General features: G+C 60.6%; 3 protein-coding genes across 6 annotated transcripts in view; 2 read left to right on the top strand and 1 right to left on the bottom strand.

The window, feature by feature from the left end:
• Positions 1 to 2: 2 nt before the first annotated feature.
• On the top strand, positions 3 to 623 carry LOC129041113 (collagen alpha-1(I) chain-like). Its single transcript, XM_054496373.2, has one exon. It carries the CDS (start codon positions 3 to 5, stop codon positions 582 to 584), a length of 582 nt encoding a protein of 193 aa, XP_054352348.1. The 3' UTR covers positions 585 to 623.
• A 109-nt stretch (positions 624 to 732) lies between these two features.
• Positions 733 to 2,411, top strand: SAP25 (Sin3A associated protein 25). Of its 2 annotated transcripts, none has more exons than XM_054496372.1 (6): positions 733 to 1,049; positions 1,267 to 1,349; positions 1,434 to 1,540; positions 1,633 to 1,786; positions 1,895 to 1,992; positions 2,068 to 2,411. In XM_054496372.1, exons 1-6 carry the CDS (start codon positions 904 to 906, stop codon positions 2,350 to 2,352), a joined length of 873 nt encoding a protein of 290 aa, XP_054352347.1. In that variant the 5' UTR covers positions 733 to 903; the 3' UTR covers positions 2,353 to 2,411. The 2 variants fall into 2 exon arrangements, with proteins under 2 accessions (XP_054352347.1, XP_054352346.1); XM_054496371.1 differs by having other exon boundaries at positions 1,246 to 1,349.
• A 1,545-nt stretch (positions 2,412 to 3,956) lies between these two features.
• Positions 3,957 to 11,586, bottom strand: part of AGFG2 (ArfGAP with FG repeats 2) — a 31,499-nt gene continuing 23,869 nt past the window's right edge. For 2 of the 3 annotated variants that reach the window (XM_054496358.2, XM_063668171.1), the window contains 3 exons: positions 10,669 to 10,797; positions 10,328 to 10,413; positions 3,957 to 9,704 (listed from right to left, as the gene is read on the bottom strand). In XM_054496358.2, the coding sequence (XP_054352333.1) occupies positions 9,645 to 9,704; positions 10,328 to 10,413; positions 10,669 to 10,797 (275 nt within the window). In that variant the 3' untranslated portion in view covers positions 3,957 to 9,644. The remainder of the gene's footprint in view (positions 9,705 to 10,327; positions 10,414 to 10,668; positions 10,798 to 11,586) is intronic. The other variant, XR_008503799.2, reaches the window with a different exon arrangement.

Genomic DNA, 11,586 nt, shown 5'->3' with positions numbered 1-11,586 from the left:
GTATGTGTGCGCGCGTCTGCTCCGCGTGTTGGTGGCTGTGGCCATGGCTCTGTGCCCACCAGCATCTCCCTCCTGAGATGCCGGCCTCTTATGCTCCTGGAGCCTCCGCCAACCCCCCGTGTCATCTCCCTTCTGTTATCGCTGACAGCTTTCTTGCGTCTCATTTGTCGCCCAGCCCCGAGCGCACGGTGATGCTCGGGTCTGCCCCCGAACCCCTGCCACAGGCCGGAAGCCGCGGGGGGCACCGTGGGGAAGCTAACCCGGCCCCTTCCCCCAGGAGTCACTGTGCCAGCCCCACCACATCCTGGAAGAGGAGGGGGCCCCGGGAAGGGGCCTCCCCTACATCGCTGCTGTCGTCCATGCCCTGCTGGACCGGCCTTAGGGGTGAAGGTGGGGGCACAGGGCCCACCCCGCCCGGGACCCCGGGAGCAGAAGACACGCCTGGGCTCCACGCTCTGAGACAAGCACTTGGTGAGGGTGGCCTGGGCCTGGGCCCCCTTGGCCTGCGGGCCTGGCTGCCTCCGGGGCCGAGGGTCTGGGTGGAAGGACCGCGGGTGTCGCAGGTGTCGTGTCAGCCGCAATAAACAGAAGCCAGAAGCCCTCTGGGTGGCCCTCAGGTGTAACTGTGTCTGAGAGCACGTGCGTCGCGGGGTTGTTGGGGGGCCTCTGTTTCCGGAATTCACCGCCCAGTCGCCAGGGGGCGCCCGCGGGAGCCCGGCGGGGGCACGCGCCACGTGGCCGGGAGACGCACAGGGCGCCGCGGCGCCGGCGTCGCCGCGAGGCCTCTGGGGTGGGTTCGCCAGGAGGGCAGGTTCGCGCCGCGCCGCGGAGGGAGGCTGAGCGGGCCGGGCCGGGCCGGGCGGTGGGGACACGGCGGTACGGTCCTGCGCTCGGGAACGCGGAATGTTGCCCTGGTCGCCGCCGCGGTGGGGCGCGGGCCGGGAGGAGGCGCCCGAGGGACCAGGCCTTCCGGCGGGCAAGGACCAGGGCGAGCCCTGGAGCTCCGGAGCGGACGCCCCCAGAGAGCTGGGGACACCCCCATGGGACAGGTGAGGGGCTCGGACGGAGCCATGGGGGGACAGCGATTGGGGGCCTCCATGCCTTCACCACGCGCTCTACGGAGGCTTCTCCATTGTCCCTGCTGGAGATTGGGTCCCTCGGCCTCCCTTGCACCAGGCACCCTTGGGCTCCAGGGGAGGGTGCGTGGGGGCGGTGTGGCTGCAGCCTCAGTCCCTGCCCCTCCAGCCCACAGCCCCCATCCCGTAGCCCTTCCTGGACCCGGAGAGAGCAGCTGCTGCTGCCCCACCACCCGCCAGGCCCGGCCACTGAGCAGCCGCCCGGAGCCCCAGGTAGGACGGGCCCTGCTGCCTCTACTACCCCTAAGAGCCTCTCACTGACTGTGAGCCTGTTATAATCCCCAAGCGTCCCCCCAGATCCCCGTTCCCCCCAGGTGGCCTGGGAGGTGGTCCCCTCGAGGATAACTCCACTGGCACCCTGGGATCCCAAGTATGAAGTCAAAGCAGGACCTCGGCCGGTGTGGGTGAGTTGGGGGCAAACCTGTGGGGCTGGCTGGGGCGCTCAGGGAGCTATGTGGTGGCCTGAGGCTCCAGTGCTCTGTCCTCCTCACCCTAGGGGGCCAACTGTAGCTCAGGAGCCTCGTTCTCAGGCCGGACACTGTGTCACCCCTCCTTCTGGCCGCTGTACGAGGCAGCCTCGGGCAGGGGTCTCAGGCCCGTGGCCCCTGCCACAGGGCACTGGAATGGACAGCAGGCGCCCCCAGATGCAGGTACCTCCCTTGGTCCCCTGGGGGCGCAAGGCTGCCCCAACTCCTCCAGGAACCAGTGCCCAGGGGTGGGAGCCCGCAGCCCGCCACCCTAGTGGTGTTTCCTCCTAGGGTTCCCGGTGATGTGCTGTGAAGACATCTTCCTCTCGGACCCTCTGCTGCCCCGGGGGCAGCGTGTTCCCCTGTACCTGTCCAAGGCCCCCCAGCAGGTGAGAGCTCTTTCCCCTCCCTGTCCTTACCCCAGGCTTGCCTGGCAGGAAACACATTCCATTCTCTCTCCTCAGATGATGGGCTCCCTGAAACTGCTGCCGCCGCCCCCCATCATGTCTGCCAGGGTGCTCCCCCGCCCGTCACCCTCCCGGGGCCCCTCCACTGCCTGGCTCAGCGGGCCGGAGCTGATTGCTCTCACTGGCCTGCTGCAGATGAGCCAGGGGGAGCCTAGGCCCAGCTCCTCCGCGGCTGGCCCCCCAGACCCTACCTCTGACCCACCCAGTCCCTGTGGTAGCCCCAGTAGTTCTCAGGGTGCTGACCTCTCTCTCCCACAGACCCCAGACACCCATTGTCCATAGCCTTCTCGGGGCAGAGTAGGCTGGTTGTGTTGACAATAAAACAGTGTTGGTTTGCCAAACAGGCTCCGTGTGGCTGGGAGCAGAGTAAGTCACAGAGGCAGGAATGGGGTCTCTTTCTGTCCCACTGCAGATCACCCCCTGCTGTGTTAGGTGGAGGACGAGGGTATCCATGACCTAAGGCATTTCTGGGCTGACCGGGCAGAGCCCCTTTAATGAGTGGGTGGGTGGTCTGTATGGCAGTGCAGGGCTGAATGTATACTAAGCAGGCAGGGGAGTAAGTAGGGGCACCTCACTTTTAGGGGGCACTAGCGGTAATATCCCTGGTGCTCCCACACCTCTTGTGCTGGGGCTTCAGGAGTTCAGTTCTGGGCTGGGTGGGATAGTTGTCTGGCTCAGAGGAGACACAAAGAACGCACTGCAGGTGTGGGGGAGGGTGCCGGTCCATGTGAATGTCACCTTTGGCGGAAAGGTGGCCCTGCCACAGCCGACCTGAGACTCTAGAGATTCTTGCACGAACTCTAGAGAAACAGAGGACAGAGGATCAGGGCTTCGGCTGAGAAAGCCCAGAAGTGTGTAGTCTCGGTGGTTTGGGCGGGGAGGGGTTCTAGAATTTTCTCCCACAAAATAGCCCAACTTCTTGGAGAACCTTTTACTCAAGACTTAGGTGCCACAGCTGGAAGGGACAGAGGGGGCAGGACCCCAGCTTGTTGCCCTGCAGGTCACTTGTCCGAGGTGGCATCTGGGCCTTAAAGCCCCTCACACGGTGGGGAGTTAGGAGGCAGGGTCAGGGCGTTACAATGCCATTCCCTCCAGTCCCTCCCTCAACCACCCCCCATCAGTCAGCAGGAGAGAGCTGCCTGGGTCTCAGATCTCCTCACCAGCACCTCCCGGGAGCTCTAGAACTCAATGCCCGCATAGCTATGCGGGCGGAGCGTGCGGGCCCTGGGGACGTCTCCAAGTGCCCCCAGAGAAAGGACCAGGTCCAGACGTAGCTGAGGCAGCTCGAACAGGGGCCTGGCGGTGCCTGTTCTGAGGCTCTCTGGGGCCGATAACTTGGTGCACACTTCACTCCCCAGCCAGCTCTGAGGGGTGCAGGAGCAGCGCTGAGTCCCTACCCGTCCCCAGCCAGCCCCCACATCATGATGGGCACTCCTGGGCCTGTGTCCAGGCTCCTGAACCCGGACTCGTAGGAATGGGCTCGTAGTCACTCCCCGCTCCCTTGGTTATGTAGCCCCCACCCCGCCCATTGGGGTAGGAAGCTGCTGCCCCCAGCCTCGCCAAGGTCTTAAGGGCTGCTTGCTTGATCCCCTCTCCCAGACACCCCTGACGGCTCAGGCCGCTTGACTGGGCCGCAGAAGGTGGGGTCTCAGGGATGGGGGACAGGGAGTCTGAAGGTGCTCATAGGAGGGTTCCTGAGCACCTGGGCCTCATTGTGCCTGGAGAACTTTTTTTTTTTTTTTGAGACGGAGTCTAGCTCTATTACCTAGGAGTGCAGTGGTTGATCTTGGCTCACTGCAACCTCCGCTTCCCCGGTTCAAGCGATTCTCCTGCCTCAGTCTCCCGAGTAGCTGGGATTACAGGCATGTGCCACCACGCCCGGCTAATTTTTGTATTTTTAGTAGAGATGGGGTTTCACCATGTTGGCCAGGCTGGTCTCGAACTCCTGACCTCACGCGATACGCCCCCGTTGGCCTCCCAAAGTAATGGGATTACAGGAGTGAACCACCGCGCCCGGCCTGTGCCGGGAGAACTCTAAACCTGTAAACCCTTTAATGTTTGAACTTTCGGCGACCTGGGGGAGGGGCGAGCCACGGATAAACCACAGCCAGAAGCCCCCGGGGCCCCCGGAAGCCCGGGGCTCGGGCTTCGCCGGCGGCACCGCGCTCCTCGAGCAGGGCGTTGTATCACGCCTGCTGCTCCGCCTCGCCTGCCGCCGCCACGCGCAGGCTGCTGTCGCGGGTGTAGAGGGCGATCAGGTGGTGCTGGCGCGCGTCTGCGCACTTGCTGGTGGTGCACGCGCCCGCCAGGCTCAGGCTGCGCTGGGGCCGCGCTCGGCACGCGCGAAACTTCTCGCTCTGGGAACACTCGGGACGCGGCGGGTCTGCGCGCAGGTGGCCGCAGAGCCGCACGTCGGCAGGGCAGGCCCAGGGCAGCGGCTGGCTGAGGGGCACGACGGCCATTGCCGGCTCTCCCCGGGGCCGCCGCCTGTGGGCTTCATTCAGGGCCGAAGGCAATAAAGTGGCTGCAGGAGAGGCAGAGACGGCTGGGACTCATGTCTTGAGCACGGGGAGAGGCCAGCAGGGGTGGGGGTGAGGTGGCGAACTCGGCGGGCCGGGAGCAGCGGCCGGGCAGGCTGCCACCCGTCTTGATGCCCAGCGTCTCTCCCGGGCTCCCGACTGGAAGTTTGGAGCAAGGACTGGGCACAGCGAGTGTCCCGGTGACTGTTGCCCCTGGCCTGGGCTCCCCACTACCTGCCTCCCTCCCTCCCTCCGCCTACCGCTCCGGAATCCTCACCCCACGAGACTAATCCTCATGTCGCCCGGAAACTGGAGTTTGAGTAGGGAAGTCCAAGAGAGGCGGCCTCGACCCCAAGACTGAGCCTTTATGGGGCAGAGAGCGTGGGGGCGTCTCTACCGATCAGCTGACTGCGGTCCGGACACGTCGTCCGGGCAACCGAGAAAGCCTCGGTGTGAGGCTAGTGATCAGACTTGTGGCAGCGGTGGTGGTGCTGGCGATTAGAGGGCGTTGGAACGGGGCCTCCATGCACCCTGCTGGCTCCTGCCACTCCCCCCTCGGCCTGTAGGTGTCCTTCTTGTGTGTACCCCCTCCCAACCAGGAGTGGTTTTGTGCCCTTCCAAGTAACCAAAAGAGCCACCGCCACTGAGCACTGCACTGGATTATTTCTGAGCTGGAGATTCAGTTTCTTGAGAGTTTGGGGTGATAGGTGACTTGGGATAAGTAAGCTCAGGGAGTAGTCCCTGTGCACAGACCATACCTGCGGGAACCCAGGCAAGTGGCCACTGAAGGAGACCTCGGAGGAAGAGGCCATCTCTCAAGAAGACCCCCTCGGGCTGCCCCATTGCTCTGGGCCCCTCCTTGCCACCACTGCCCAAAATACCACCCCGGGACCACCTGAAGGCTCTGACCATGGACGTGTGGACTTCCTGGTGGGGGTACCCTTTGCTTCTTGAAAAAATTGCGATTGGGCTGGGGATTGGACATTTTTGCACTCAGTTCTGATCCAAGGACCACTGACCCCGCAGGGGGATGGGGGTGAAGGTGCACCAGACAAACCAGCAGGTGACACCTGGTGGGACCTTAGAGGACCCTGAGATATCACCCAAGGCAAGTAAGGTGCCTAAAGGGGAAAGCCGAGGGTCAGGGAGGAGAGGCCAACATGCAGCCCCCATAAAGATGGCATTCAGGGAGGAGCTCCCTCAGGGAAGGAACAAGATATGACAAAGACAGAACAAGAGAACAGAAGCAAGGACCCAGACCTAGTCCAAGGGCCAGGGCAGCCTGAGCAGGGTGGGCAGTGCTTCCCGCCACACTTCCTGCTTCCTGGGGAAGGGGTCCCACGTGAGTGGGAATATGGGAGGCAAGTGCCGTGTGCATGGAGCTGGGGTTCTCACACACCTATTCCAAGGTCACATTGAGAGGGAGATGCAGGGAACCAACCAGCACCCAGCCAGCAGGCAGGTGGGACCCAGGGCCTGCTCCAGGTGACCTCTGGTAAGCCGAAGCCCCACTGGGGTGCAGGAGAGGCTCAAAGCACAGGTGGTGTGGTGTGGGGCGGGGGGGGGGGCCGTGGGGCAGGGCTCAGCAACTGCCCAGTGTTGGGTGTTGACCACAGAGAGGCGATGGCTCCATAAGTGGCCAACAAAACTGGACTGTGTTCAAGGCCATAGCCCCACGTGGCCAAGGGCCTTGATACAGGCACCATGTGCAAAGGGGCAGGGACACAAAGGACATGTGCACACCCCTCCCCCTCCCAGTCCTGCTGCTGCCTCAAAGAGGCCACCAAAGGACCCCTGTCCCTGCTGTACTCCGGGCCCAGGAGACTTTTTTACTCCCTGAGGCTTGAAGATACCCGAGGAAGATCTCTTTATACCTTCCCCTTCCCACTCCCCATCAACCAGGTCCCCCTGCAGCTCCCTTCCTTGTGAAATCACAGCTGCTATGACAGTGACCAGCTCCAAACCACCCTGTCACTGAACCTTGGGTGCTGGGTGATGCATGGGCAGGAAAGGCAGGAAGAGCAGGGATCTGAGGGCCTGGGGGCTGGGCAAGCCTCAGGGGTGGGGTGGGTGCTGATCAATGCCAGGTGATTGGACCCACTGAGTACCAGAACAAGCCTGGAGTCACGCAACTGGCCTACATCAGTTGCCTTGGCAACACACTGCCCTTGGCCCTACCCCGAAAAGATTTATTTCAGCCGGTAGCCCTGGTAACTTGAGTGGCTCCCCAGGGACAGGAAGTGGCAGAACCTCAGCTCTGCCTCTCCCGACCTGAGGGGTCCACTTTTCATCCCTGTCAGGGATGGGGCACTGCATTCTCAGCCCCTATGGAAGAATGTTATGGGTTTGGAGGAATCCACGGGGAGATTAGGCTGTTCCAGCATGCCCCTCCTTCCTCAGCCCGAGGCCTTGCTCCTCTGTGGAAGGCAACAGAGAGACAGAGCCACACATTCAGCCCCTACCCTCAGCCCCGCTCCCATCTCCTGGCCTGCAGGTCTGACCCGCAAGCTCCAATGTGGAGACACTTGGGGGCTGACTCCTGCTTCCTCACACATGGGGATAGCCCACAGGTGACCGACTGGCTGAATGCCAGGGCCATGCTAGACGACTGCTGTCTGCAGAGCATGGTCCCCGCATTGGCCAGAAGTTGGTGTGAGCCCAGGTGAGTCACTCTAGCCCTGTGGTGTGTGCAGTGGGTTTATATCTGCAGCTACCAGGCAATGTTTTCTCCATTTCCTCTCAAGCCAGGTCTTTCTCCATTCTTTGCTACTCTCCAGGAGAGGTGGCTCATTGGAGGGCTGGAGCCTGAGCTGCTGGGGCTGTCTCCGGCCAAGGAGGGCAGCTCCTAGTGTCAGCCTGTGCCCAGGGAACCCTGGGGCCCGAGGCTGACCTGGCGTTAACTTCTTACTGCTCATCCAGCCCTCACCAGCCAGCAGGCTGGAGTCCTTGTGGGCTGGAGGGGAGGGAGTCTGCAGGGAGGACCCGGGCCTGGACCCAGATAGAGAGGAGATGCCGGGAGACAGCACAGGGTGACAGAAGCAGGGGAAAGCCCTTCAGTTTAGCCTCAGTTCCAAACCTCGGCGCTCCTGGCGTTAAGGGAAGGGTGATGGAAGCTGGGGGGAAATAACAGAAAGGCTCCTCCCCCTAATACACCATAACAGATTCCAGCTTCCCTCCCTCCGGCTCTAAGCGGAAAGGAAAGAACTGGTAAGAGAATTAGGTAGAGGGACACAGAGATAATCTAGGGTGGTGAAGAGGGGAGAAAGAGAAGAGATGGAACATGCAAAGGCCAGGGAGCGAAGCAGGAGACCACCCAGGAGACAGAAGGAGGGCAGAGGCTGGGAGAAGAACAGGAACAGACAGGATGGATCCTGATTCTTGGAAAAGACAGGGAGGCCAATCCCAGCCTTGCAAATAGCAGCAGCTAGAGGTTATTTCCAGAAAAATCTGCAAAGTAAATACACTGATCACCCAATTCCCATATCTCTTTGCTGCTCTCTGTGGAAGACCCAGACAAACCCCAAGAATGAATGGCCACGGGGCCAGAGCAAAGGTGGAAAGGGGGGCCTCACCTGGCCTTGGGCCAAATAGCAAAGTGGCCTTTTCCCAGCCAGGTGAGGTGTTTGCCACCCGCCCCCTGACCAGGTCTGTCTTGTCACCACACAAATAGCCCAGACACCACGGCTGTTGCCACAACATCCCCAGGTGGAAAGAGCCTGGGGCAGAGAATGTTCCAGACCCAGGAGGGGCCTACTTCCAGCACCACATTGGCACCAACCTCTCCTTTGCCCACCCTGGCCCCAGTGGGCATTCCCCTCGCATCCAACAAACTGCAGTCCCTGGCAGTGGCGGCCCCTCTCCCGCCACGCTTCTTCTCGTTGCTAATGCGGGACTCTTGTTCAGACAGGGACGGGCTCTGCCCTGTCTCTGGCCAATGGCAGCATTATCACTGGCCCAGGCAGTCCAGCCCAACAGAGCCAGATCAAGGATCAGTCATGTTGACTGAGCTGCAACCCCTCAAAGTGGCCTGAAGCAAAACCACAAGTGCCGTTTTCTCTTTCGTTCAAATGCAGTTCTTTTCCAACATTGCCTGCAATGAGCTTTGGTGCAGAGATTTGGGGACAGGGAGGCACATGGAGAAAAAAAAAAAAAAAAAAGACCAGGCAATTGCACAAAGCCTTTCCCTGGAAAACCCAGGCTCTGGGGATGGTGGGGGTCAGGACACATGGCTGCCCCCCTCCAGCCCTGGAGCTCCGGCTTTGATGGTCGAGGCACAGATGGGGATTCATCCCATTCCCCACATACAAGAGCAGTCTGGGAGCGGGAGATCGGCTGGGTGTGTGTATATATGTATGTATGTGCATATAGATAGATCTATTTATATATAATAGGCTATATTAGAAAATCCTCTCTATGTATAAATATAAAACACTGGTATCCAAACATGACACCAACGGCTAACTAAAGTGCTTGACAGGAGCCGGACCCGGGTGAGCTTGATGGTAAACCGCTCATCCTGGGCGCTGGGGAAGCAAAACAATGGGGGACCCCTTCAGCAGGGGTTGCCACAGGAGGGAAGTGTGTGCTGGCCAAGCTGGGCCACCAAGAGCACTTGGGCCACCTGGGCCTTCTGGGTCTCAGGACTGTCTGGTCACTGCCCCGTCAACACTGTGCCTCATCTTTCCCCTACCTTCCCCACTGTGCTCCCGTCCACGAGGAGCACAGCGCTGGCGAGCTAGGCCCAGGGAAGAGCTGTTCCACAGGGAACTGATCATTTGAAAAAAATCCCTCCCCCTCAACCATCACTCCTCCAGGTCAGGCCCTGCCCGCACTCCTCCTGGGCTTCCTGCCTGGGTGGGGGTGGGACGAGGGAGGGGAGCAGAGGCTTTGTGGAATCTGAGGGCAGCCACCTTTCACCTGTAGGCCCCAAGCAAAGCATTAGCACCTCCACCATCCCCAAGGCCCATAGAAATGCCCACAGGCAAGTGGTCACCAGAGCTCTAGGGAGCAGAGGGGCCCCAGAAGGCAGGGAAGAGGCCCCCCAAAAACACAGTGCTACAAGAAGGGGTTAGTGGTTGGAGGCTTGGAGGCGAATGGGCTTGATGAGGGTCCAGTCTGGAAAGAAAGAACAATACATTTTCCAGTTAGGGGAGAGGAACTGGAAGCTTAGAAGAAAGGCAGCCAGGAGTCCTTTCTCCTGAAAAATCACTATGCTGAGGGCAGTGGGAAAGTGAGGGAGTAAAGGCCGGGCACGGTGGCTCATGCCTGTAATCCCAGCCCTTTGGCAGGCCAAGGTGGGCTGATCACCTGAAGTCAGGAGTTCAAGACCAGCCTGGCCAACACGGGAAAACCCTATCTCTACTAAAAATACAAAAATTAGCCATGTGCAGTGGTGCACACCTGTAGTCCCTGCTACTTGGGAGGCTGAGGCAGGAGAATTGCTTGAACTCAGGAGGCAGAGGTTGCAGTGAGCTGAGACTGGGCCTGGGAGAGAGTGAGACTGTCTCAAAAAAAAAAAAAAGGAAAGTGAGGGAGAAGGGAGCCAAGGGCAGGCTGGAACAGCATGGGAGATGCCAGGGCCCAGAAGAGCTGAGGCCCAAGCTCAACCCTGGCTTGGACAACGCAAACCTTCACGAGGAAAGGGCACAGGGGCCACCTCACATCAGCCTCTTCTGGAAGGATTGTCCCAGAGGGAAAGCCCACGAGCCCTACCACAGCACCCCTGCTGGGACACTCACCATGAAGGGGTTGGTGGAGATCCCAGCTGGCTGGCTCAGTGGCCTCTGCCCCAACTTGGCTGATCCTAAGTCCCCGAAAGAAGAGCCTAAGGGGCGAGAGCAGTCACTCGGCTGACACCAGCCAACCTTCCTGCAGGCGGACAGCAAGGGGGGCCCTCCTAAACTGGGGGAGTAAGGGAACAGAGCAGTGGAAGTACCCGGGCGGGTCTGGTGCTTCCCTAGTCCCCCCTGCTGGTCAGAAAGGGCACTGCATGGGCTCTGATGAGGTCGGAGGAACAACTAACTGATCTCTATGCAGAGACGGGATGGGGTGAAAGGGGTTGTCCATCTACAGCTCTTACCATTCTGCTGCTGAGCCAGCGGGGTCTGCGGCGGGAACAGCGGTGCTGGGAAGGAGCTGGCAAAGGCCCCGGTGGGTGGCACTGCCTGGGGGAAGCCAGGCCCAGCACTGCCCATCCCAAAGCCGGGCCCTATGGAGTGAAAGGCGGGAGGCTCAGGTGAACTTCTGGAAGGTGGGCTGGAGAACTGTTTTTCCTAAGTCCCTCCAAGATGGGAAAATGGGATATAGTTTTTCCTGACATGAGGAGCGAGGGACCCAGCCATGGAACTCTTCTGCTTCTCACACCACCAAACAACCCTGCCCTCTCCCTGCCCGGGGGTACGTGGCAGGGAGGGCATGGTGGTTCCAGGCACAGGCGCATTGCAGGACTGGGCTAGCCTCCCACTAAACTGCAAAAACGGTACAAACTTCTAACGCTGTCTGTGCTTCAGTTCTCATCTCTAAAATGGGACAGTCTGTCTCCTAGGGCTACTGTGAAGATCAAATCAGGGCCATGAAGCCCTCAGCACTGGGCCCACCACACAGCTCTTCTGTGTTTGCTCTTATTCCTCTCCCCCCGGCCTCAAGGCTTCAGCCAGCATGAGTCTGAGGGGAGAGCAGCAGAGGCTGGGGAGGGCCAGGGTGAGAGGAGACAACAGGCCTGGAGTTGATGGAAGCAGAGAACAGCGTGAGTGTTTCAGGTGGCTTAAGCTTCGGGGGACAGAAGGGACTGGGGCTGGGTGCCCAAAGGGACACTGCTGAGGGCCGGAGACAGGAGAATCGTTGCCACTGTCAGTCAACTCTAAAACAGTCTTCAGTGCGGTCTCTGGTAAGTAGCCGCCTGTGTGCTTCTAATTCTAAAATCTGGCTCTGTGACCTGGGTGCTAGGTGGCCTGGCACCGTGTGGGCAGGGGAAGAACCAGGCTGTCTGCTTCTCCCG

The sequence above is a fragment of the Pongo pygmaeus genome, chromosome 6 (assembly GCF_028885625.2).
Source record: "Pongo pygmaeus isolate AG05252 chromosome 6, NHGRI_mPonPyg2-v2.0_pri, whole genome shotgun sequence".
Lineage (NCBI taxonomy): Eukaryota > Metazoa > Chordata > Mammalia > Primates > Hominidae > Pongo > Pongo pygmaeus.
Note: the sequence above shows the minus strand (reverse complement) of the source record. Positions and strands in the feature narration are given on the sequence as shown.

Bases quoted from the DNA above. Each gene is read 5' to 3' on its own strand.
- LOC129041113 (XM_054496373.2), top strand. From the start codon at position 3: ATGTGTGCGCGCGTCTGCTCCGCGTGTTGGTGGCTGTGGCCATGGCTC.
- SAP25 (XM_054496371.1), top strand. From the start codon at position 904: ATGTTGCCCTGGTCGCCGCCGCGGTGGGGCGCGGGCCGGGAGGAGGCG. The intron at 1,050-1,245 runs GTGAGGGGCTCG...CTGCCCCTCCAG, and splicing joins GGGACACCCCCATGGGACAG to CCCACAGCCCCCATCCCGTA. The intron at 1,350-1,433 runs GTAGGACGGGCC...GCGTCCCCCCAG, and splicing joins GCAGCCGCCCGGAGCCCCAG to ATCCCCGTTCCCCCCAGGTG.